This window comes from Anabrus simplex, chromosome 7 (genome assembly GCF_040414725.1).
Source record: "Anabrus simplex isolate iqAnaSimp1 chromosome 7, ASM4041472v1, whole genome shotgun sequence".
NCBI classification, from domain to species: domain Eukaryota; kingdom Metazoa; phylum Arthropoda; class Insecta; order Orthoptera; family Tettigoniidae; genus Anabrus; species Anabrus simplex.
Genome location: NC_090271.1, coordinates 286,038,089 through 286,065,845, shown reverse-complemented (window position 1 = coordinate 286,065,845; position 27,757 = coordinate 286,038,089). Strand labels below are relative to the sequence as shown.

The following is a 27,757-nucleotide window of genomic DNA, read 5'->3' as shown; positions in this document are numbered from 1 at the left end:
ATATATTTAAAAAATGTCGCTAATATGACTAGAGCTACACTTCGGACGTTCATCCTGTTGGTGGTAATGATCGTAATGATGAGGATGAAAAATGCCTTTATTTTATTTAGGATAATTCTAGAGTACGTGTATGTTGCTACTTTATTATATTTCCCTTGTTGTGAAAAGACTAAACAACTGAGGTGCTATTAGCAATGTGACAGCACTTCTGTTGTACAATTAATTGTATTTCTTTTTTTAAGCTCAAATATTTCCTAATGAAGTCTACACAATGTAGTTTTACTAGCAGTACAGCATTATTGTACTGTGTTATATGACAACTCAGTTATATGTTCATAGAAATATTATCGCTACAAATAGTATTTATGGTAAAGAAAAGAATTACTGTAAGAAGAGTATCATTGGGTTTTCAAAAGGGAACTTGGTCAATTTTGGTGGTTTTTGGTGGGATTTTACACTCAGTTTGGAGGATTTTAGAATGATGATATTGACAACCCTGGGTTGGCATCATCCTCCTATTACCCCTGTTGACATGACCACTCCTGCTGCTATTGAATTGCTTATGCCCCCCAGGGTCTCTTTGCTTGATCCCAGACCATTTTTTTTTTAAATTTATTATTTGCTTTACCCTCTCTAAAGAACCAGAGAAACAAGGAAATGCCATTTGGTCCTTGTTTCAATGACGGTGAAATCCTGACATTCACCTCCCCGCGGTAGAGGGGGCAACGACTGCATATAAAAATAATATTTTATAAGCATGTGGCTAACGAATGAAGGGACCAATTATCTCCCGGTATAAGGAGATCCCCTATACCAAGTGCCAACAGTCTCTTTGAGAGTGGATGAGCGGGTATGGGTAAGGGCACTCTATTGTCCTCGGGACAAGAAATTGTTCCCAAAGGCGGAGGAACCAGTTTGGTCAACGGCATTAGGATGCAGAAGGCAACGGGAAACCACTGCATTAAAGATCCTGAGAGATATTCCAATAAATCCACATGGCATGGCTGCAACGTCAAGATCGGAGCTGGCCGCGTGGATCGTCTACCTACGTTTGGAGAAGACGGCTTAAGAAGAAGAAGAATTTGCTTTACGTCGCACTGACGCACATAGGTGGTCTTGTGGCGACGATGGGATAGGAAAGATTATTACCACCATCTGTGCTCACCAATATTAGTGCCTCAGCTCTGAGCAAAGAGACTGTCTTTTTTTTTAGTCTCGCTTTCTCTCAGGGGATGTGGTCAGGGCGATTGACAAGGCTGCCAACATCTCTAGTTAAGAATTAAAGCAAAGTGGCCTTAGGCCTCTAGTTTCCTGTGTAAACACCACTGGCCTGGACAAGATCGTTGGTCCGAATTGGTTAGGGTATGAGTGGACAAGACCACTGGTCTGGATAGGTTAGGGTAGGGGTGGATAAGACCAGTGATTTGCAGACAAGCAACGCCCCCAAGCTAGAGCTGCCGAAAGCAGCGTTAGGCCTCTAGTTTCCTGTGTTCGACACTGGCCTGGACAAACTCATTGGTTTGCCAGGTAGTATAATCATTTCAGACTGTTGGAAGGTGTACAACTGTTTGGAGTTTCATATAAAATCATTCCTATCCTGTATTAAGCATTGTTTCCTTTATATGGTCAGTTTCTTTGTACTTTTATTCTGCAGGGATTGGTAATAAAATCTAATTATGATTGAGGGGAATGAAGTCACATGCGACTTTCTGATATCCAACAGGAATGCAAGTTGGTAGTTTAGCAATGGACAACTGTGGGTGTTCTTCTTTCTTAGGTTATAAAAGTAAATGTACTCTTGGGAATGAGATGGTGGGTTCCAGGACATCGCAATGAACACATCTCTCCTCTGAAAGAAATTCCAGGCTTAAATTCTACTTCCTAATAATGCTACTAAGGTTGGTGAGTGCGGGCAGTAATTCTATTTAGGTAAGGCCTAGGAGTGGGAAGAAAGCGGCCGTGGCCTTAATTAAGGTACAGCCCCAGAATTTAACTAGTGTGAAAATGGGAAACCACGGAAACCCATCTTCAGGGCTGCCAACAGTGGGGATCAAACATTTATCATTCACTACTGATTTGCATTTAGGGCAATCGCCCAGGTGGCAGATTCCCTATCTGTTGTTTTCCTAGCCTTTTCTTAAATGATTGCAAAGAAATTAGAAATTTATTGAACATCTCCCTTGGTAAGTTATTCCAATCCCTAACTCCCCTTCCTATAAACTAATATTTGCCCCAACTTGTTCTCTTGAATTCCAACTTTGTCTTCATATTGTGATCTTTCCTACTTTTAAACACACCACTCAAACTTCTTCGTCTACTCATGTCCTCCCACGCCATCCCTCCACTGACTGCTCGGAACATACCACTTAGTTACAAGTAACTATTTGTGATATACATACCACTTAGTCGAGCAGCTCATCTCCTTTCTCCCAAGTTATCCCAGCCCAAACTTTGCAATATTTTTGTAATGCTACTCTTTTGTCGGAAATCACCCAGAACAAATCGAATTGCTTTTCTTTGGATTTTTTCCAGTTCCTGAATCAAGTAATCCTGGTGAGGGTCTAATACACTGGAACCATACTCTAGTTGGGGTCTCACCAGAGACAAATATGCTCTCTCCTTTACATCCTTATTACAACCCCTAAACACCCTCATAACCATGTGCAGAGATCTGTACCCTTAATTTACAATCATATTTATGTGATTACTCCAATCAAGATCTTTCCTTATATTAATACCTAGGTATTTACAAATGATCCCCAAAGGGAACTTTCACCCCATCAACGCAGTAATTAAAACTGAGAGGACTTTTCCTATTTGTGAAACTCGCAACCTGACTTTTATCTCCGTTTATCATCATACTATTGCCTGCTGTCCATCTCACAACATTATCAAGGTCATTTTGCAGTTGCTCACAAGCTTGTAACTTATTTATTACTCTGTACAGAATAACATCATCTGCAAAAAGCCTTATCTCTGATTCCACTTCTTTACACATATCATCGATATATATATAAGAAAACATAAAGCCTGGTGGTCATGATCGTTAAGGCGATGAAGTCTAAAATGGTCTGACACTGAAGTTAGCCGGTTCGAGCCCCATTGGTCAAAAAAAATTTCACCATCAGAATGTTGGCCAGCAGGGTAGGGGAGGTGGTGATATACAATTTCTAATCACTAGATTGCGTGCCAAAAGCCTGGATTAAATTCCAAACCTCTCACAGTGCTCATATGGAGTGAGAGCATATGACGCTGTTGATGGTGATTTGTCCGTCGGATGGGGACGTTAAGCCTTTATCAGACCCCTTGGTGCTATTCAACAGGAGTAGGCTATATGCTGGCACCAGGTTTCACCCTCTCCCTACTATCATATATTACGTCATTCATTTCATCTCATTAACTCCTCTGATGAGGTCGACGTCAGGAAGGGCATCCGGTCACAAAAACCCGCCACGACAGATTCATCTCACCTCATACCCGACCCGTAGGAAAATGGGACAAGGCTTGGACAAACAAAACAAAGGTCCAATAATACTGCCTTGAGGAATTCCCCTCTTAATTATTACAGGGACAAATAAAGCTTCACCTACTCTTCTATTTTCTAGAAACAGAGCCACTCTTTTATCAAGTCCAATTGCACTCATTTTTGCCAGTAGTCTCCCATGATCTACCCTATCAAATGCCTTAAGACAGGTCAATTGCGATACAGTCCAATTGACCTGAATCCAGGATATCTGCTATATCTTGCTGGAATCCTACAAGTTGGGCTTCAGTGGAATAACCTTTCCTAAACCCAAACTGCTTTCTATCAGACCAGTTATTAATTTTGCAAACATGTCTTATATAATCAGAAAGAATGCTTTCCCAAAGCTTACATGCAATGCATGTCAAACTGACTGGCCTGTAATTTTCAGCTTTATGTCTATCACCCATTCCTTTATATACAGGGGCTACTGTAGCAACTCTCCATTCATTTGGTCAAGTTCCTTCTAGCAAACAATAATCAAACAAGTACTTCAGGTATGGTACTATATCCCAACCCATTGTCTTCTTATTTCCCTTTGCACTGTTCGGCATTTGGGAACAGTGGGGATCAAGCCCACTATCTCCCGTATGCAAGCTCACAGCTGCGCACCCATACCTGCAAGGCAAACTCGCCCGGTAGTCCAATTTGTCAATAACCAGATCTAACCAATCCAGACCATTGGTTTTGTCACTAGTAGGTCCTAACCAGTCCAGACCAATTGTTTTGTCACTAGCTGGCTTGATAAATTACTTCAGCTTTTTTTTAATGCGCTGCTATCGCCGTGCGGAATGCTAGGGGCCTAACAGCCGCTTCGCGGCGCTAACCTGACTCCCTTTGCTCTGTTACAGTCCAAACCAATCCGCAAGTTCGTAAGTTCAAAAAGTAGCGCCGCCGCAGCTAACAATGTACTAGTTCTTAAGGTTAAAAGTTGGCAGTCCTGTGCACCGCACAATCACCGAAAAAGAAACAAATGACAGTGCAATCTCGCTTAGATCATATACAGTAGAGACAAAACGCGACACTCAGCGAGATATCAAGGGACAGCTATTAGAGCTCTCTCTAGCGGGTAGACCTGTGAACTACTGATTCTGTCATAAGAGCACGTGTATTTCTGTGTGAAGTTTTTGGTGTTATTTATGCGTTTTCAGCGAGTTGGCATAATTAAATTGTAGCGTGTCATTCCTTCATATCTCCTCTCGGCATGAGGGGAAAGGTATATGCTGTGTTTGGCTGCGGTAACAATGAAGTAGAGAAGAATGCGCGGTCTTTCGCTTCTCTCGTGACAACAAAATGCAAGTAATATTGTGTTTGCATGCATATTCTTCCAATGACAAAAAGATTTTTATAGTACTTCATAATCTTCTGACCTGCTCGACCCATAAAATATAATACGCATATTTTATAGTGCAGCAGTTAACCTTCAATACCGATGTGTTGTTGCAGATGTGATCTGTGGGTTTTGAAATGTCACAGAAGTGATTTGGATAAGGTGTACAAGAAAGAAAGGACGTTACACTTATATAAGAATTGTAAGATATGTTCAGATCATTTCCAGGCCAGCAACTTTAGAAATCCTCGACTATACAGTCAAGGGTATGTTACATTTTTACTCTAATTGTACGTAAATATTCCTTAAAGCATCACTATCGACATTTTCATACTTTTCTTTCTTTTATCCCTTTTCTCAGATTAAAGCCGGGATTTTAAAGATTTTCTTTCTGTTAGTAGGCTTCATGTTAAGAGGAAAATGGTCCAGTTTTTAAATGTTAATTCTGCATCATGTGTGTAAGGAATGTGGCGATATTTTTATTGACAAGTGTCTTAATATGATGATACAATGTTTTTTAAATGAGAAAAAAGACAAATCTAACCGTAAAAGTTCAGGCAGGAATGCTAAAGCAAAAAACGCAATGCATGAATGATCACGCCATTTCACATCTTGTTTATATGTCTAATTTCAGTCTTTAAATAATAACCTTTTAATTAATTCTTCATTCATTTATCCAGAATTGCTTTAGCAACTTCGAAGTTCATATCTCAATAATACTTTCTTCCTAAACGTAATTTATTTATCCATTTTCGTATATGCATTTCCATTGACATTTGAATTTAGCGCGACTTTTTCAGGTCAAGTCACTAGGGGCGCCACCGTCGAATTGTCTCCCATTTTAACAAGACTAAATCCGTAAGTGCCGCGTATTGTCTCTACTGTATTTGCTTATGCTGAAAAATTGCTGCATTAATTGAACAGCCTAGAATCTCCCTAACTCTGACATTTCAGAATAAAATATGTTCTCTATAAAGCCTTACAATCAATGTCGTTTGCACTATGTTATATAACTCGCTAATAGCAGAATAAACACCTCTACCTCTCCAATACACTCGAAGACAGTTCATTACATCAACTGTGGCAGTGATTTAAACGACAGGCAACAGTTATACAGATTTTAAAAATAGATCTAATTTTTCAGAATCACTAATGAAACTCGGACTAGCGAGAAACTTACGAGCACATCGGTGTTCTCAAAGTAATTTCTCCAGTACGGTCGTATCTTTCTTTGGCCTCCAATATCCCATACATTCAGTTTAAAGCCATCCGACTGTACAGATTTTATGTTAAAACCCTGAGTTGGAGTAATATGAGTAATATCTTCGGAAGCCAACTTCTTCAATAAAGTCGTTTTACCAGCATTATCCAGCCCTAGCAACAACAGGCGGAGTTCCTTTTCAGGAGAGGATTTGAGCTTCCTGAGAATTGCCAACAGCCCCTGAAATGCAAATAAATCATTACCGTAGAATCATAGGACAAAAGCATAATAAAAACGATTAAATACCAACAAATCACGTATTCTCTAAAATAAAATATTTCGGATTATTTCTTAATCAACCTCCGATTTGAGACTTTGAGTAAAAGCAATTATTATCTTCCATTTGTGACAAATATCACAGTAATATTTCGTACATTAACATCATTCACATAACCAACATGTTAATTTTACAAAACACATGATAAAATAAGACAAGTGATTGATATACAGACATAATAATAAAGACACAGTGGTAGGAACAATACTTCTCACCATTCAGAAATAGTGCATCAAATTTCCAAAGCTACACAGCTCTTGTTCTTGAAATTTGACAGAATACAACACGGGCGATGCGGGTCGGTATCTCAGAGCATCTATTCCAAGATCTATTCTATCCTCTTTGATCTCAATTACTCAAAGAATATATCCTCTTACAACTTTACGCTGTTCAGTTTTCAGCGGCAGCTAAGGTAATGCCAACACTAAACTTAGCACACAAAAAGAAAACTGAAGGAACTTTATAGAGTTTGGTAGTTTCTCTTTGTGCTCCAAAAAAAATATAATTTATTGTATGCAATTTATATATCATACTTATTAGGTTATATGTCCTTGTATAAATAACAATTACTTAATTGAATCAAACGTCATTCTTCTCCTTTGTACCTTTTCGGGCTCAACAACTATAAATTCGCCCAGTTTCAAGATCAAATAGTTTTAATGATTATTTTTTGAAAGGCAGGGATACAAAGATTGAAATTTTCATGTCATGTCATTGATCATTGCGACTTTACACTAACAAAATATCTGTAGATTCATTGGTATAATACTTACAAAGGCAGATTATCATAAGGAGTGTTATCATTATTTTTTTCTTATTAGGGTTGTTTATAGTCGTTTTAACTCCAAGGTCTTATCGCGATTCTTACATATGATTACAGAATAATAGTAATCATAAAATGTAAAGGAAAAATAAACAAGTATAATATAATTAGATTTTGGAGTGCAAGCCAGTGTCCTTGAGGTATTTAAATAAATATTTAATTGCGCACAATGTGCATGAATACAAGTATTACACTGATTCACAAAAGTGTCTCAGAGATTCTGTTCTCAATTTGCACCTTAGTACATGGTATCTCTCACAGAGTTCACCACATCTTCTGCACTTACAGTCATGGCAGGGGTCATGAAATTGCATGGATTCACACAGTTTATGGTGAAATCCATGCACGGCGAGCCTTGTTGATATATGTCTTAATTTATAACCTCCTTGCATCCACTCTAAATTAATCATTGCGTCACTGAGGTAAAAATCGTCCGATATGTTGTTCCTCTTTTGAAGAAGTTCCTGCAGTAGTGCCTTATACGCCGCGGTGGTGGGAAGCAGGAACTTCAGACGCAGCTCTTCTACATAGAACAGTTCTCTTGTCAGTACGTAAACGAGGCGCGAAGGAGTGTACTTGGATAGACAAAGTACTCTTTTAAGAAATGCTGATTTTACATTCTCTAAACTTTGCAATTGTGCCTTGGTAAGATGCACCCATATGTTTTCTATTCCGTAGGACGCAACTAGACTGACTTTGAGATGAAACAACTCTATGGCCGTCGTCAGTGACAAGCTGCTGAGAAGTTTGATGTCACCCATTGCTTTAATGGCCGCGTTTAGTCTTTCTTTGACATGAAGGGAAAATTGTTTTCCAGCCGATTGAAATGTTATTCCCAAGTACCGGAAACTTGATACTGATCTTAACTGCCGGTCTCCGTAGTAAAATGTTCCATTCTTGCCTCCTCTCCTAAAAGTCATCGAGACGGTCTTATCCTCATTCAGTCTCAGCTTAGTATCTTCTGCCCATTTACTCACTTTGTTAAAATTACTTTGCAGGTCAGACTCTGAGATGGACGTTAAGGCCATGTCATCTGCATACATGAGTAATTTGACATTACTAGACGTTATCGATTTTGTAATGTCTGCCGTTGCAATAATGAAGAGCAAAGGGCTCAACGGGTCACCTTGGAGTACACCAATAGTTTGTAAAATGGGACCTGATTTGGTAATGCCATCACTGATTTCTATCCAATTGCTGGTGAGCAGATCTTTGATTAGTGGAAGATCCTTGAGGTATTTGATGACTTGATGACTCAGTGCTGGAGAAGCCAGTGTCAGTTCCATTTCCTTAAGTATGTTGTGGTGTTGGCGCCAATGGTCATACAGTTGACATTCTGAGATGATGTGCTTGACAGTGAGAGATCAGTTACATTTACTGCAGGTGGGAGGAGATAGTTGTGGGTAATCTTCGTGTGTCCTATCCTTAGTCGGGAGATTAAGACTTGTTCATGTCTGGTGAGGTTTTGGAGAGGATATGTTCTCTCGTAGATATCATTTTAATTTTTTGGAGGTTGCTAGTGGAAGTTTTAAGCCAGTTCATTTTCCATTGTTCGTGTAGTTTGATTTTGATATAAGCGATGATATCAGAATGTGGCGTGGCAATTTGACAGTCGTTGATTGGAAGATTAGTAGCCTCTTTTGCTGCTTGATCAGCTGATTCGTTACCTGGTATTCCTCTGTGAGATGGTATCCACATAAAACAAATTTCTTGTACTCCTGATCTTGTGGTACAGCATTTGAATTTCTTTAACAAGGAGGTGTGTTGTTGATGGATTTTGTATTGAAGCTAATGCACTTTTGGAATCAGAGAATATTATGAATGAGTTATTGTAGCTTGCTTTAGATATATGAATCATGGCCTGTTTAAGAGCATACAGTTCACTTGTAAAAACTGTGAAAAGATCTGGTAATCTGTATAGCTTACAATAGTCTTTATATTTCACTACACAACCATTTCTCTAATTGAATTTTGATCCATCGGTACATTGTGTAATAACCGCTGTGAGAGATACCATATAACCATGCAAGACCAACTCGTTGATCTTGAACCATGTGTCCTAAACGAGAAAGATCGATTGTGGACTGTAGCAAAGAGTAACTATATAGGTGCGAATTTTCCTTTTAACTTCATCTATGTACATTAGTATGAAATAATAATAAATTGCACTATATGATGAGTATCTATGACAAATTTCATTAAATAACTGTTGGGATTTCGCTGTGTCAGTTTGAGCTTTAAGATTGTTGTTCAATTCCCAGTTGATAGGAGGCAAATGAGCTTTCCATGTAGGGGTATCTAGTGAGTTGTTTGGAAATAAAATGGGTGGAAGGCTGAGGTTTAGTTCTTTGAGAAGATAGTATATTCTGATGTTAAATGGTTGCGGTTGAGATCCAGTTAGTTTTCCTTTATGTTTCTTTGAAAGTAGGTGTTTTTTCAAGTATTGGTTACTTGAGCCAGCTATCTTGACTGCGTATGTCAAACTCAGCTGTTTAGGTCTGATTTCAAGTGGTGGTTCGTTGGCTTCAATCTCTATATTAGCTATGGGACTGGTGCGATGGGTTCCTAGGGCAATTCGAAGAGCTGAATATCTTCTTTAAGATTTCTAAGGTGAGCTTGTTATCAAAGAAAAGTCCTAAAATTTTAATAGTTTTAACTGATTCAATTTTATGTACTTCCATATATAATTCAGGGTTAGGGATGAAATGTTTATTTTTGGAGAAGAGAATACATTTGATTTTACTTTTAGAAAATTTGATCCGCGTGGTTTTAGTCCAGTTTTCAATATTTACAATTGATTCTTGTAATAGGAGTTGAGATGTAATGTTTTTCCCTGGGCAGAAGATTATAAAATAGTCAGCAAAAAGGCAACACTTAACTGGTGAGTGGATGTTAGAGACTATACCATTACTTGCCACAAGAAACAGTGTTACACTGATAACTGATCCTTGTGGGGCTCCATTGTTGATTACTACTTCCTTTGAAAGCATTCCATTTACTCTAACTTGAATTGCATTTGGAGAAAATAATAAATGAAATATAGGATATTTCCAGATATGTTATGTGTCATTAGTACTTTGATTGCATAGTCTTTCCATGCCATGTCATATGCCTTATTAATATCTAAACTGACTGCTATTAGGTGTTGGTTATTGAGGAACGCTTCCTGTATTTCATATTCCAGACTTATCAAAGTGTCTGTTGTGGAGTGTGCTTTACGTAACCCGTTTTGCACATTACTGAAGAAATGTATATGCTCGAGATACCAGCGTAATCTTTTGTTGACTATTTTCTCCATGAGTTTACACATCGCATTAGTTAAAGCAATAGGGCGATAATTTTCTGTAATTGAGTTGTCTTTCCCTGGTTTGGGTATTGGAACTACAATGGCATTTCGTCATTGATCAGGAAAAGTCTTAGAGCTCCATATGTGGTTGAAAATGGCCAGAAGATAATTTATTGCAATTAGTGGAAGCTGTTTTAGAAATTCATAAGGGACCTTATCTGGGCCAGGACTAGATTTGCCACATTTGTCAAGTTAAATAAGTATTTCCTGTAGTTGAAAAGCATCGTTTAGATTATAGTTGTTGTCAGAGATGGCTTTCCTTAGATCAACGGATTCACTGGATTTCTTTGAATGGAGAAATTCGGGATCATAATTTTTGTCACTAGAGATCTCGGCAAATGTCAGCTAATTTATCAGAGATGTTTCGAGGTTTGTTTATGAAGGTTCCATTAAACGAGTTTCTGAGGGAAGTAATGTATAAATGATTATATCTGCCATTTATTTTTTGAAGTTTATTCCACATTTCCTTTTGTGCGGTTTGGGAACTTAGCGAGGAGACAAATGATAGCCATGAATTCTTTTTGCTGAATTTAATTCCTTTTCGAACGATTGCTCTACATTTCTGAAATTGGGCTTTATTTTCAGATGTGGGTTTTCTTTTATAGAGGTAGAAAGCGTGATTCTTATTCTTAATAGCCTCCTTACAAGTGTCGTTCCACCAAGGTACTGTTTTCTTAAAGGAATTTGAGATTACTTTTGGAACACTCATGTTCGCAGATTTAACAAGAACTTCTGTGAAATCTTGAACAATGCTATTTATGTGCTTAGAAGAGAAATCATTTGGAGGGGTTAAGTCTTTTAAGTGATTATTGACTGTTTGCATAAATTTCGTCCAATGTGCCTTATTTAAGTTCCATTTAGAGTTGTTAATAAATGAGGAGGTGACAGAAGAATTTTCATTATTGATTAGTATCGGGAAGTGGTCACTATTTCCTCGGAGTGTTGAATAAACAGACCAGTTGAAAAGGGTTGCTACGTCCGGTGTGCAGATGGTTAGGTCTATACTACTGCAGGTGCCATGGGCTATGTCAAAGCCAGTTGGAGCAGTAGAGTTCATTAGAATTAAATCAATTTCATCAAGTATCTTTTCTATCTCTTTTTCTCTTGCATCAGAACGATGGATATCCCATAACGTGTTGTGGCTATTGAATTCACCTACTAGGATGAATGGTTTAGGTAGTTGGTGGATAAGGTTTCGTAGATCGTCACCTTGAAACAAATAACTGTTTGGAATATAAACATTGCAGATACATAGAGAAGGTGGTAGATGGACTGACATTGCTACAGCTTCCAAATTAGTGTTAACAGTAATTTCTTTGGCATAGATATTGTTTTTGATATAAGTAGCTACTCCTCCACTCGCATGATTCATATTAGTTCTATTTTTGTTGTAGACACTGTAGAGTCTTAGATTGGCAGCAAAGTCGTTCTGAAAGTTTGTTTCTGGGAGACAGATAACAGATGGTTGGTGTTTATTTATTAGGAGTTGTAGATATTCTAACTGTTAAGATTCCATTGGAATAATGTTGTCATAATAATGATCAAAAGCAGAACGAGGTTTATCTCCATTGTTATACTGGGAAGGAATTGTCACTGGAATAGTCTGGCGTTACATTGATATGCGTTGGGTCTTCATTTTGACTGGCGGATTTCAGTAGTATTTTTACTATTCGAGTGCTTTTGTTTTTTATGCTTTTATCGGTATAGTAAGGATAGAGTTTTTGAAGGGCTTTAGCAAGACCTTCTATGTCTTGTGTGTAGTTTGAAGCAGTTACTGATATGTCCTTGGCACCAACTGTATTTTCAAGGAAGGATTGGAGCTGCAGGTAGCTGAGGGGGAATATTGATGGGTCGGCTTCCAGAACATGTTTTACTGGCAGGAGCATATCACTAATTGATTTTTTCGTGTCTGTCTTGGGTTTCTTGGAAGTGTGATTTGTCTTACGGTTTTCGATTTGTTCAGGAGAGGCCAGTATGGATTTGTTGCTATCAGGAGGATTTGGATTAGTTGTTTCAATACTAGCTAGTGAAATTTGAAATTTGAAATTTACATCCAGGAAAATTCACTGTTGTAGGGGTGGCGTGTGTTTCCATAGGTGCTGCATTTTCTCTCTCAATTTGAATTCTGGAGGAGGGAGGATCATTACAGACTTGACTAAGTGCTAAGTCAGGGTTTGTCAGTGAAGTGGCTTCTTGAATAGGCCTATCTTTCGGGAGAGAGCTAGAAGTACCGATGTCTGGTTTGGGGTTTTCGACCTCTGATTTTTGTGAAATCTCTTGGAGCTGAGGAAAATGATTCGAAGAGGATTCATCTTTTGGAAGTGATACGGTGTTAGGACAATCTTTGGCCAGATTTCCTTCGGTATGGCAAAGAAGACAAGTGAGTGAGTCGGATGATAGGTAAATCCAGTAGTTTGTACCATCGTATTCGAGATGAAGGGATTCGGGGAGTTTATCAAAGTCTTCATTTTGAATGTACATTTGTCTTCGAAAGCTTAAAATGTGGGAGAATCCTGGAATTGACAAACCTGCTCTGATTGGGGTAATCCTAGACATAATTTTCACACCGAGTTTCAACAATTCCTCTTCAATAACATAGTTTGGGATCACAGGACAGACGTTGGATAATATAATACGCTTGTTTTTTTGTTAGAAGGGGTCGTATTTCCAGTGATACCTTGTTTATTAAGATCTTAGGGTTTGTCAATATCAGATCTTCAACATTTTTCTTACTAGAGAGAAAGATGCATATCCTTCCGTTCGATATATGTGAAACAAACCGAATGTTGCTATGGGTTGTAAGTTTACCTATAGCTAGCACATAATCCTTGATACCAAGGGGGTGACACTTCATAGGGAGCGTCCGAAGCAGTTCCGAGCATCCCCTTTGGTTCCGAGATGAGCCCCGCAATCTCCGCCAACTAATGAAAACTAAAATTATCTTATAGAGGGTTAATTTAGAAGGCAGTGGTTGGCATTACACATTCAGGTGCGCGGTACAGCAAATTCAAAATACAACACTGTTATCGTTGCGCGTGAAGGGAACTTGGTCGTACGGTAAGTAATAGTGCTTGTTAGACGAAAATTTGTTGAGATTCTTTCGCATTGAACGAGATTTTTGATCCAGTTTTTTGAGAGTTTGGAGTGAAATTACAATTATACGCGTTCTTAGTGTGAAGAAATAGTATTATGATCATGAACGTATTTCATATTGAACTACCTAGCTGTTGCGAGTAAACGTGTGTGTGATTGTGCTTCTTACCTGCTGTTTGGAATAAAATTCAAAATATAAACTGTGTGCATTATGCTGTGTTTTACTTCTTCCTTTCCTTCTCCTGTTTTCCATTCCCATACATAAAAGTAGTGGGAAGGGTTTAACGAACGAGCGAAAGAATGAGGTTACGTTAGATCGTGATTTAGGCAAATATGGGCGTTTTGGGGTTTTATATGAATTGCATTAACATTTTCAGTAATCAATGTTGCATTTATTATTTAATAGATGTAAATGTACATTAAAATGCGAACGGTGAAACAACGATACAAGCTAGCATTATAGCAGTATTGCCAACATACAAATACGGTAATTGCAATTTACTTTTCAAGTAAAAGACACGAGAGAAGCTTTAGATACAACTTTCCTACCAAAATGCAATCATTATCTCTATCACAATTAAAATTTTAACAAAGTGACAACTGTTATTATCAAGTTTATTACGAGGTATTATCGTGGTATTTATTTTCTTATGTTGGCGGAGATACAGGGGCCACTATAGCTTCCAAGACCTGTTTTCTCAGTGAACTATATTATACAGGAGCGACGGATCTATTTCTCTTATATGATCCTTGCTTGATACTGATCCCATCATGAGATTCGATTACAATAGCTTGTTCTTTGGATGGGTACGACTAGTGATGGGCAGAATCGAATACTTTACAGAATCGAATACTGTGCATCCGAGACCTTTCAAGAATCGAAACTTGCATTCGAAACCAAGTTCTCGAATGCTAAATAACTCGAGTACTCACCACAAGGGTCACGATCAGTGAGAATCTAGACGGCAGTGGTAGAACCATAGTCTTTTGAGCAAAGAGGATAGCGCGGTCCGATGCGCTTTTGTTTGAATTACAGCTGTAAAGTGTAAACCAACAAGGCATGTGAAGTTAATTTTTATTACAGTTTGGTGAATTTTCTCTTTTTGTATAGTCAAGTATGGAAAAAGGCGAGAAGAGGATGCGTGGTACTCTAAATGCAATAACAATTGTACGTGCCTCAAACCACAGGGCCAACCTCTCGATGAAATAAAATTTTAATTAACACAGTTGATATAGTATATACACATATGAATGAAAATATACACTAGATTTGGACATTTTGACAGCAACCAATGGCATGACATCAAATTTATACAAAATAGCTGAAGCTCCCCTTAAACTTACCAAGCAAAATAGTTGGTTATGATTGCATTTCTAAATGCAATAACAATTGTACGTGCCTCAAACTACACGGCCAACCTCTCGATGAAATAAAATTTTAATTAACACAGTTGATATATAATATATATACACTAGATTTGGACATTTTGACAGCAACCAATGGCACGACATCAAATTTATACAAAATAGCTGAAGCTCCCCTTAAACTTACCAAGCAAAATGGTTGGTTATGATTGCATTTCTAAATGCAATAACAATTGTACGTGCCTCAAACCACACGGCCAACCTCTCGATGAAATAAAATTTTAATTAACACAGTTGATATAGTATATACACATATGAATGAAAATATACACTAGATTTGGACATTTTGACAGCAACCAATGGCATGACAGCAAATTTATACAAAATAGCTGCAATTTAAAAATCCTTATTTGTTCATCAAATAAGGCTAGATTAACAACAATTAGCCTTTATTAAAACACTTCCTGGGCACTGAATTTTCCTGATGTCCAGAGTTCACGTACATTTCAGTAAGAATTTGTCCTGGGTATGCTTATTCACTTACAAATCTTTTATCTTCAGACTCTTTCTTCTATTAATAATCTGACAATTTGTATCAGATTACACACACGCACATGTCATACAATGTAACATTATTTGTTCTGCATACATAGCGCCAGGGACTTGGCACAGGACACAAAATAAAATATTGAAGCAAAAAATGGTACTGACACAACAGCGTACTCATGTTTTACGTGAAACAGTTGTTGAGAAAGATAATTTTGTCTACAAGTTTGGGGACGAGTCTGTTTCTCCGAGAATTTGTCAGCTGACCAGTTTTTGAAAACACTCTTTCTGATGGAACAGATGTTCCAGGAATGCAAAGATATTTCAGCTGCATCTCATATAACTCAGGAAAAGTATTCTTATGCAGTTTCCAAAATTCCAGTGGGCTTTTAGATCTTTCAAGGTATGGCATTTCCATATATTGGCGAATGGTTAAGTTAACGGAGGTAGTTGCAGTCACAGTAGTTTTAGCATTTGCTAATTTGGCGTCGAACTGAAGCCACAGGGAGTCACTGTCATTTACTTCAGCAAGCGTCGGATTAGAGTCAGACGAGGACATATTTTCTTCCGTGATGGATTTTTGGAAAACAGAAGTAAGTTCCTCTGCAATCCACCTCTGTGCATTAGAAGCATTTTGCTCTAGACCAAATGTCATTTTCTTCAATCTTGGATCTAAAAATGTGGCCTTTGCAGCAATTTTGTTTGTTTCATAAACCCCTAAACGTCTCCCAATAACATCTAGCAATACAGCCTTCAAATTATTCCCAGTTTCAGTCGCAGCTTGTTTCATCCTGATGATATACTGCAGTCCTCTAATTAATGGGATTATCAGTGACATTGTCGGGCATTTTTCTCCTGATAACTCAGTTGTCAATAATTCTACAGGCTTCAGAAGTGGAATGCAATCTGCCAAGATGTTCCATTCATCAGCCTCCAAATTGGATGGTGCCTTGGGAAGGTGCAATAGTGCCACAGACAATGGATCTTTGTTTTTTAACAACCGTTCGATCATGATGAGGCTAGAATTCCATCTCGTACTAATATCTTGCTTGACCTTCAGGATAGGCAATCCCATTTGTTCTTGAAATTCCTTCAGTTTCCTGCATGCCAAATCACTGTGTTTAAAGTGGCTCACTAAATGTCTGCACTTAGCGAGCAAATCGCGTAGCAATTCAATTTGATTGATCGCTTCATTCACGCTTAAATTTAAGACGTGGGCAATACATGGATGATGATATTTCTTCAGATGTTCATTCACTGCATTCTTCATGTTAGCTGCATTGTCCGAGACGATAGTGGTGATCTTATTTGTAACTTTCCAGTCTTCAAATACGGCAAGCAGAATTGTTGCAATGTTCTTTCCTGTATGCGCTTCTTGAAGCTCCCTGGTCGCTAAAACTGCTGAATTTAATTTGTCCTCAAAAATGAAGTGGCATGTGACAGTAATATAGGATATATTGCTTTCTGATGACCACATGTCTGTGGTAATAGCGACATGATTCACACAATTTAACATAGACACAACATTTAACTAAATTTTGTCATACACTTCTGGCAGTAATTTTGAGGATAATAATTTCCGACTCGGTAATGTATACAAAGGATTCAGTTTCTCAGTATACTCCACAAAACTATGATTTTCAACTAAAGAGAGAGGTTGGTAGTCCATTGTAATCATTTTAATGAGGCACAAGTCGATGTCTTTCCTTTTAGCATCAGAAAGCACGTTTTCACTAGATCCAGTTAACCTTAATTGGCGTTGACAACGACGTTTCGCAGGAGGGGAAGGAATAACTGTAGAATCTTGGTGCAGTTCAGTTCCGTGTGGTGCTGGAGCCTGTGGATTGGGATTCGTTTGGGACGAAGAGCAGGTGCTAGGAAATGTCTGTTGGTTTGCCTCAGATGAACTCCTGTGACTGCTAGATGGTTGCGTGGTTAATTCTAATGTCCTACTAGTAGATGGCTGTGATAGTGTACCATCCATATGATCGAAATAATCAGATTCTGTAGGCCTACTACACGGTTGTAAAACCAAAGTTGGGTGAAGTCTTTTCAAGTGCAATTGTAAGTTTGTAGTATTTCCGAAATATTTAAAATCTTTTTTACATACCAAACATGTCACATATTTTTGCTCCTGTGATTTTTTGAAATAGTTCCAAACTTCAGATCTTTTCGAACCTGGCTTCATTATGCACTAAATATTTGAAAGGTAACACTAAATAAATTTTAATAACAAACTAAAGGTAATACGATACAAATCGTTACGATAAACAAACGAATTACACTCTTTGTCCAAACTTCAGAATGAGAAAGAGACTAATTCAATGCTTAAACCGCCAAGAGCAGTGGACAGGAAATAATACATGTAATTTTCCAATTTGACATCTCAATTCTGTATACACAAGGGTAGTTCTAAGTTACGTCCAGAGATGGAGCTACTATCCTTACTGTTCTCGGTTATGATAATCCGAGACCGAAACCACATTGGTCTCTCCCGTAAGTGAATACCTCGAGTGAAAGTATTCGAATACTTTTATCAGGATTCGAGTAATCTTGACATCGTGAATATAGAGGTAATTCCCAGTTACGTCCAGAGATGGCGCCACAGTCTACAGTAGTCGCTGTTCTCGGATGTTGTGACAATCCGAAACCGAGACCACATTCCACATTGGTCTATCAGTAAAATACTTCGCCTCGAGTGAAAGTATTCGAATACTTTCATCAGGATTCGAGATGTCTCGAGAACTTTTAAGAATCGAATTCTTCGACATTTTGGTCTCGAATACTCCCATCACTAAATTGCAGCAGAATAGCTTAAGCTTGAATTACGTTCGTTACTAGGCCTACTTGTGACGGTTGTCATTTGGTTATCTGATGCACTGTTAGGATTTGGAGGGTTATTTATGGTGTTATTATTATTTGTTGGCTTACTTGGTGTCTGTTGAGGAAAAATATCATTGATTTTTTCATTCATTGAATTCGATAGATGCCGACCTCTATCAACAGAGGTAGCCAGTTTGAGTGGGTCAACAAAGTGTTTTAGGTTATCTGTATAGTTCTTCACTGCTCACAAAGACCACGGATATAATGTCAGGTATCTTACTTACAAGAATGTAGTAGGTGATCTAAATATTTACTTCTGATCACTCTCACACTAATGTAATGATTACGAACCTCTATTATATAGCAAAACTTAACATCATCAGTCACTGCCTTCTCGATGCTCTGTTATCATTAGTTCAGCCCGTGAATCACCATTAACACATTCGTCCTGTGACTTCGAGTTCCCGAACAGTAGCGAAGGAAGCCGAGATTTATGAATGATGAAAGAGGCAGCGCGCTTAGAATCGTATGCCTATCAGTTTGTGAGCTGTGATTAATGATATTCTGTTAATCTCATTCACGTTCTGTTAATATAATCGTAGTCCAATTGGTCGCTGAACAATGTTATACACATTTAAGTAAATTACACGAAAACTGAACACACTTTCATGTTCGATACGTCTATCTGTTTGAGAGCTTCAATTAATATTAATTAATCACACACAGACGTCGTCCTGCGCCTTCCAGTAGCGGCGATTGAGAATTAAAAGTGCGAGGGCAAAAAGAAAAGAAAAGCATGTACAGACGACAAACAGTACCCGGATTTTTAAAGGGATATAGAAGTGGAGGGGGGTTTATCCTACATCAAAACTGAACCAAAAAGCTACAAAAAGGTTTTCTAATGCTTTCTGAATGAACTTAGACAGAGAGGTAGAGGTTGACAGTCTACCAACTTACGTGTGGTAATAATAGTATTCTAGTCCGCCTCTGTAGTGTAGTGTGATTAGATACTATCCCCGGAGGCCCGGGTTCGATTCCCGAATCTGCCACGAAATTTGAAAAGAGGTACGTGGGCTGGAACGGAGTCCACTCAGCCTCGCGAGGTCAACTGAGTAGAGGTGGGTTCGATTCCCACACCAGCCATTCTGGAAGTGGTTTTCCTTACTCCTTAGTTTTCCACTTCTTCTCCAGGCAAATGCCGGGACGGTACGTAACTTAAGGCCACAGTCGCTTCCTTCCATCTTCCTTGTCTATCCCTTCCAATCTTCTCATCCCACTGTTCAGCATAGAAGGTGAGGCCGGCTGGGCGAGGTACTGGTCATTCTCGCCAGTTGTATCCCCAACCCAATGTCTTACGCTCCAGGACACTGCACTTGAGGCGGTAGAAGTGGGATCCCTGGCAGAGTCCGAGGGAAAAACCAACCCTGGAGGGTAAGCAGATTAAGAAAGATTCAATACTATGGAATAAAATTTTCAGCAAAGGAACAATATTGCACATTTATTACAGTTAACTAGAATGACAATTACAATCATTTAGTATTTGACTAAACACTAAGAAACTAACGGACTGTAAAGAGATTGCCAGACTGACGGATGCACGCGGCAAGCGGGTGGATCATATGTCACAGAGCTTGATAGCTGCAGTCGCTTAACTGCGGCCAGTATCCAGTATTCGGAGAATATAAAATGGGAAACCACGGAAAACCATCTTCAGGGCTGCCGACAGTGGGGTTCGAACCGACTATCTGCCGGATGCAAGCTCACAGCTGGGCGTCCCCAACTACACGGCCAACTCGCCCGGTGTAAATAATTACAGAAAATAAAGGAGACAAATAGCTGATAAGACAAAAGGGCTCTTACAAATCGCCTTTTTTTAGCAATTCCTAGGTTCTCCACAATGTAGGGGGGCAACTGCCCCCTTCGCTCCCCTAATCTCCGCTACTGGCGGCTTCAGTCACCCACCAGCGGAGAAAGCTGAGTTCCAAAGAATAATGGACGAGGAGGCATTTAGAATACCACGTTATTATAAATCTTAACATACATGGGCGCCCGCAGGATCTTTTCTAGGGGGGGGGGGGGCATTAACAATTTTCTTGAATATAAAAACCAATATAACGTCAGCAACATTAAATTGTTTACAGAAACTTCCAGTTAATACATATGCTAGCTGACTGTCAGTAATTTCAGTTTATGAAATAATCTAGTATGATATTAAACAATTGAACATCAGCATCTTTAGAATTCCAGGGGGGGGGCAAATGCCCCCCTTGCGGGCGCCCATGTTAACATAAACACACAAACACATAAACATACACATATAAAAATTATTAACACTTATACACGCTTTCACGTCGGATATTCACAATCCACAGAGCAGCTAGCTGCTGGTTCTCTCTCTGCGGAGCAAAGACACAGCGATGACGTGAGTTTCCGCTACATCTGGCTTGGCAAGAGGTATGCGATGGGACGTTTTTCTCTTCTTCGTAGATAATAGCCTTTTCTGTGGAACAATTTTTTTCTTTTGGGTCATGGGTACGGACATGGTATTTGTTCATTTTGATTTGAACTGCTGCTAAAGTCGCCTTTAATGATGCGGTGTGTTTCTTAAGAACTTCAAGTTCCCTTGTTATGGAAATTCACTTAATTTTCCAACAATTCAGCAGCGATTACGCCCTTTTGTTCTGATAAGGGAACAGAACTCTTACCGTTTTCCTTTCTACCGACTTGGGCTAGTATTACGTCCTTTTCATTCACAGCACAAGCTTCCTCACAGTCTATAATGAGTCCATCAACATCTAAAGATTTTCTGCACGGTGTTCATTGCCAGTTTGAATTTGACGTACACTGTGTATGTGCTTACACATATTTCATTTAATGCTGGAATAAATGCATGAACAGGAATATCTGTTTATGCACGTGTTGCATTCAATGCAGATCAATTTGCATTTACATTGAGCCTCATTATTTTGTACAAAGTACATCTCGGCCACTGTAGAGGAGGATGGTATTTTCCAACCACAATCTTCCTTAATAATCAGGCCTTTGTCTATTTGCAAATTTGATTTATGCCTACGACAAAATGTCCTTCAATTTGCTTGTCAGTTTCCCTTTTGTAAGCACACTAAGCCTGTCAAACAGCTTGTCTTTAACAAAGTACATTAGTGCGTATATTGCTCTATCTAAGCGTTTCACATGCTTTCCTTGGAGATAGATGTATTTAAGCGTGTGATGCATTCGCTCTATGTGCATGTTCGTGTTCAGGCCTGCATGCAGCCTGTGAGAGTACGCCCAGCATTTTGCATTACTTAGGTAGTTCTCCAGGAAGTATGAAGCAAACTCAGACGTGTCATGATCAGATTTCAACTTCTCTGATACAACAGAAAACATCATATCAAACGCTGCCGCATCTCTCTCCTCCCAATAGTGTTCTAACAAGCTTGTAAGCATGTGCCTGTTTTTCTTGCCTTTCATTTTACTGCTTATATTTTCCTCCATGCCCTGTCCACGTGCCAGGTACAATAGAGTCTCATTGCTGGAGTTCCCTTTGTTGAAATCCAAGCATTAAAGAACGATTCTGCTAAGTCAGACATAAAAACCTTACAAGAAATTGTTCCAACTTTCGACTTTATGTACTGGAAAAATATGGAAAGCATTTGCCAGTCATTCCTATTGGGCATGTAAAAAGGCGCATGGAAACCCTTGTCTCATGTCATTCAGTACCTTAAGCGTTGTAGGTTCAAAACCGTAGCTATTTAGCCCACGCGTTCCATTACCGTACTTCTTCAGTATCTCACATTGAGCACTATTCGTTATAATTAACACAAAATCTGTGCTGTTTAGTTCTGGATGTGACTCACTGACTGTCTTTTGTGGATTATAAAACAATACACAGGGATTGTCACTAGAGTTAACTGCACTCACACATGTCTCAACGCTGGTCCCATTATTATGGTACCGGTATCTGACTGACGAGGAGCACAAATTATAGCACCGTTCAATGTTATATAAATTATGATTGGTAAGCAGGTGTATCCTCTCTAATTTAGAATCAGGTACTGAATCTCGAATTATGTCCAGTATAGCTTGGAAAGGGATTTTATGTCTGCAGCTATACTGACCCTTTCTCTTTCTGTCAGTCCCAAGTTACATAAGTCATGTTGATGACCGACATGAGTAGAGATAAACTTGGCTCGGCATGTTCAATTTTCGGCTTCGCTAACTTTTATCTATGCAGGGCATACTCCACAGATTTTATTGCTTCCTTGAAATTTTAAATGTCGAACACCTTTACTTTTAGAGACGAAATTCCCCGAACGATGAAATGTGATGAAATGTCGTATGGCTTTTAGTACCGGAATATCCCAGGACGGGTTCGGCTCTCCAGGTGCAGGTCTTCCAATTTGAATCCCGTAGGCGACCTGCGCGTCGTGATGAGGATGAAATGATGAATACAACACATACACCCAGCCCCCGTGTCGTAGGAATTAACCAATTAAGGTTAAAATCCCCGACCCAGCCGGGAATCGAACCCGGGACCCTCTGAACCAAGGCCAGTACGCTGGCCGTTCAGCCAACGAGTCTTCCCCGAACGATGTCATTCATAATAATGTCTTATAGTATATTCAGCAGCCGCATGAAACTCATGATTTTTAACAAATAACAACCTTGTTGTCTCTTCAGTTCCCTGTTTCCAAGTCTTAAAGTTATCAAAGGATAAGAACTGTAGTTCCTCGGATGTTATAGGTATTTCGTGTGCCGATTCTAACTGTTCAAATAAACAGTTTTCTGGGGTTCCTTCATAACTACACAAGCTGAAATTCAATTATCTCTTTGCAACTAACTCCTCAACATGATAGTCTCGTTGATGACGTTTGAAGTTGTACTCATAATTGAAATTCTTGTTGCAAATTTCATACTAATAGGCGTTCGAATGTTTACTTTTTAGCATGGGCAGAGCGTGGTATTGTTGCAGTGTTGCACAACTCCCAACAATTTTACACTTCATTTATCGTCTCTTCTTCTATATTGTTTTAGTTTAATAACCCTAACATTATAGCCTATTCGAAAACATGTTAAAATCAACCATGAGCGCCCATATGACAGTTTGTAGGAGGGGGGGCTAGACCCGGGGTTACGTAGTATTTTAAATATTTTGGAAGATAAATTACGCCTTGTATTCTGCGGTAGAATAACCCACAGTATACCCTGCCTGTTGGTGGAAGATGGTACTACCACATCTACGTAATACTGTCATTTAAATCATTTTTTGAAAGGAAAACACCTGACTACATTAGATTTTTGCCTTTCCCTGAGACTTTCCAATGACGCCTGCTAGCTTCGAGTAACGGACACTGAAAGAATGTATGATTAATGGTAGCAACCGACGTACGAACAACTTCATGCGTAATAATTGATCCGGTGTGCACATATGGTTGAGCCGCATACGGATAAGATTAGTAATATGATGTTTTGTAAACCACGGAGAACGAGGGACATTCAGGTCGTAAGGTCAAGTATACAAAGGCGAGACGAGTAACTACTGTCGTTTGTTTACTCGCTCGCGGCCTTCTCGGAAAGGATGTTCTGCAGCAGTGCGTCAGTGTTGCCAACCTCTGTACTCAGGAACTATGTTTCGATTGTTCCCCGTTCTTGCCGTGCGGACGGTTAGGATAGCATCTGAACAAGACGATTGGTCTGGACGGTTAGGATTCTTGCCGTGGACAAGACCATTGGTCTGGACGGTTAGAAGCCGCGAAGCGGCCCTAGGCCCCTACGTTCGTGAGGAAACACGATTGATCTGGACGAAAGACGATTGGTATGGACGGTTAGAATTCTTGCCGAGAAACAAGACGATTGGTCTGGACCACAGCCATCTACAGTTAAAGCCGGAAGGTAAGCTTGGCAACGCTGTATCTATCTGTCAAGCGGAAGACGAGAGAAAAGGGGCGTGTCCGATTTTGAATGACTCATCCATATTCACTACATTTAGTCCAACACGATGATTATGATAAATGCACACTCTTCGTAAAGTGGTACGAAGAAACACAAACATCAGTAAATCCATTCACTGAAGTTAGAAATATACATTTTACATGAATAAAAACAAAACGCTTCAAGAACAGCACTCTTAAGCTCGATTATTGTGGAGGTTTACAGCTTCGTCCGCTTAGTGTTTTTATCCTCACTGCTAACATAACTCATTTTCTTCATCTGCTTTCAGCACTTATTTTACACGACATTGGAAAATGTACACAATAAACAATGATTATTGTCTCGCCCACAATGACGGCGTTCAAACCAGAACTATTGATTGTCATCTCTTCCTAAAGCAGCTCAGGATAGAGAGAACAGAAATTCTTTATAATTTTCACAATCTAGGTAGTCTTCGTATACCACTGTTCTGCAGACACACACGGCACAATGTGATGGCACCACTAATCCACCTCTGAAGTTCTTCAAAATAGGGATCACCTGTTTCATTACTCTGCAGGAGAGCTAAACAAGTGTCACAGCTTATCGTTCTGAATATTATCCTTAGTGTATCGGTATACCCAGAAATGTATAGCATTTTACCCCGGACATCTCAAAATGCCCACCAAAAAATATTCACATGATGAAAGTGAGTTTAACTTGTATATTACTTCCATATTGAGCCCAATAACATCTTTCTTGATGGAATCAGACATTTATAATTGGCTACAGCCAAACCTCACTTTTCCATACCATCACCACCACCATCTCAACCCTAGAGCACCCTTAATCCTAATTTTCATTTCACTTTCTAGGACTTGAAGTGCAGTGACATTGTAGTTATAACCAATAAGCTATAAATACAGGTACTGACTAAACCTTCTTTCTAAGTTATCAATTTGAAACTTTCTTGGCAGTACATAACTTGCTTTCACAGTTTCTAACGAAACTTTTTGACTAGGGCCTAATTCTTCTTCCTTTTAGTGCAAATAATAATAATAATAATAATAATAATAATAATAATAATAATAATAATAATAATAATAATAATAATAATAATAGTATTTGCTTTACGTCCCACTAACTACTTTTACGGTTTTTGAAGACGCCGAGGTTACGGAATTTAGTCTCTCAGGAGCTCTTTTACGTGCCAGTAAATCTACCGACACCAGGCTGACGTACTTGAGCACCTTCAAATACTTCCGGACTGAGCCAGGATCGAACTTGCAAGTTGGAGTCAGAAGGCCAGTGCCTCAACTGTCTGAGACACTCAGCCTGGTCCTTTCAATGCAAAGTCCGAATTATTCCCTTAAAAATATGAGGCAAGACAAAGCGTGTGCTTTCACTGCTTACCTCACTATTGTACCAGGAAGGCCTAGGTCCTGGTCCATATTAATTGAAAGAAATGTTATTTCCAGCATTAAAGATCCGACCGACGTACGAACATCCATGTAAAGAATGTTCCAGTATGTGCCAGACCCTACGAGTACGCTAGGCGGAGTCAAGTGACGTCACCTGTCGCTCGAAGCTCACCTCCCCTAGAGATATTTCTCGAAAGAATTTTTCTTTTAACAGCTTTTTAACACCTTAACCAATTTCAACGGGACAAACGCTGAATTATAGCAAACATCATAAAAGTTAATCCCTGTAAATTTCAAATTAATTCATCAAACGGTTGTTGAGTTATAACAATTTAAAGTCTCAACGAAATTACGTAATTACGGTCACATGGCCGAGAGAGAGCTGCCACCCCTCCCTGCGCTGGTATCTATATATGTCAAGGCCAGATAGCCCGCAAACCAGTGCAGTACAGTACAGTACAGTACCGTACAAGGACAAGCAGACAACTGTGTGAGTGAGATAGTGAAGAGACCGGCCCGCGTACAGTATGTTCGCGCAGTCACGGTAGAAGTACTTTCGTCGTATCTCCAGAACGCGAAATTCTATCGCCGATAAAGGACGTCGCACTGCAGTTAGTATGTCGCGTCGCGATTACAATATAATCCTAAAAAGACATTTAAGACTGTAACACGAGTGAACTTATTGGAGTACAAATATTAACTATTTCATTACGTGTGGACTTAGGCAACGTCAAGTAACATTAAACTTCTACAGAGCCTAATACTTAAGAATCACCAGAACTTATTTTTTTTTTCTCGAGTATTGCATTATATTTCTTTATTCACGTCACATCAATATTTTGAATGAAAAAGTAAGAACTTTTCTGAGTTAATATAACAGGATTAGCAGAAAATCTAACTTAATGACTGTGTTCACAGACTGTGCTTATCGACTTGCTTTCTTTTTTCTTTTTTTTTTTTTTCAAGTGTGAACTGTGTGATTAAGAACGTTTCAATAACGACTGTAAATAGTATTTAGTACAGAAAGGACTGTGATTCTTCATACGCCATAGATAGTGTTCAACAGTGTAAGTGATAACCAGTCGCACTAAATGAATTGTCGTGTGCGAAACTCAACAGTTCCAGCTGTCATCACCTCATCGGGAACGTCAACATCGCCGATCCTGATTCTACATGGAACATTCCAGATGTCCATCTTTCGACATTTGGTAACAACAGTTCTTGTCATAAGTGAGTAACAAACTGACTAAACTTTTTCATTTATTTTGAACAGTGAAACTTCAGTGTCGCGTGTGAACAATTTCCATAATTTCTCAAAAGTGATAAATTTAATTTCAATTTCGTTTCTCGTAGAAAGACTGTAGGATTTCAAGTGTGCTGTATAACGAGATTGACGAACTGAGAACTGAAAACTTTTAATAATTTCTCATATCCATTTACCATTATAAAAGTGTGCTTAGGTTTAAAAAGACTTTAGGTGGAAATTCACACATATGAAAGACTTTGAAACCAATGATATTTATGCCATTTTTTTTCAAGAAGATTATTTTCAACATTTAATTTCAATATAAATTTTGAGTCAACAATCATACCGCAGGGTGAGAAATTAATAAATTGTTTTGAAAAAAAATTATTTACCATCTATTATTCGCTCTGCGAGACTATCCTTCTCTGTATCGGCTCCAAAACCCAGTTCCACTCCCTGAGGTCCTACTCATGCCCTTTGCCCACAACTTTTCCTGGTACACTATACTCTATGATATTGTGAAGCATTTTAATATCTATTTTTGTACACATTTAACACTAATACTACAAGAAGTCGTTCCTATGTAATTTAATAAATATGCATTTAGTTGAGACCACTTTGATATTTTACTATTTGCTAAACATGTCATTTCTTTTACCAACGCCTGATAACTTAACATATACATACAGTGACATTCACATCTTGGTGAATTTATAGTAAATGGGTTACATTTGGCACATTATCCATCTTCTTGTTTACCCTACTATACAGTTCCAGGCTCCTGCCTTCAGGA

The 27,757-nt window shown here is 38.8% G+C and overlaps 1 protein-coding gene across 2 annotated transcripts in view; it reads right to left on the bottom strand.

Moving 5' to 3' along the window:
* The window catches only part of LOC136877564 (ADP-ribosylation factor-like protein 3), an 89,575-nt gene extending 82,846 nt beyond the window's left edge, over positions 1-6,729 (bottom strand). For both annotated transcript variants that reach the window (XM_067151706.2, XM_067151707.2), the window contains exons 1-2: positions 6,607-6,729; positions 6,034-6,294 (exon numbers count right to left, since the gene is read on the bottom strand). In XM_067151706.2, coding sequence (XP_067007807.1) covers positions 6,034-6,294; positions 6,607-6,609 — 264 coding nt within the window. In that variant the 5' untranslated portion in view covers positions 6,610-6,729. The remainder of the gene's footprint in view (positions 1-6,033; positions 6,295-6,606) is intronic.
* Positions 6,730-27,757: the final 21,028 nt, after the last annotated feature.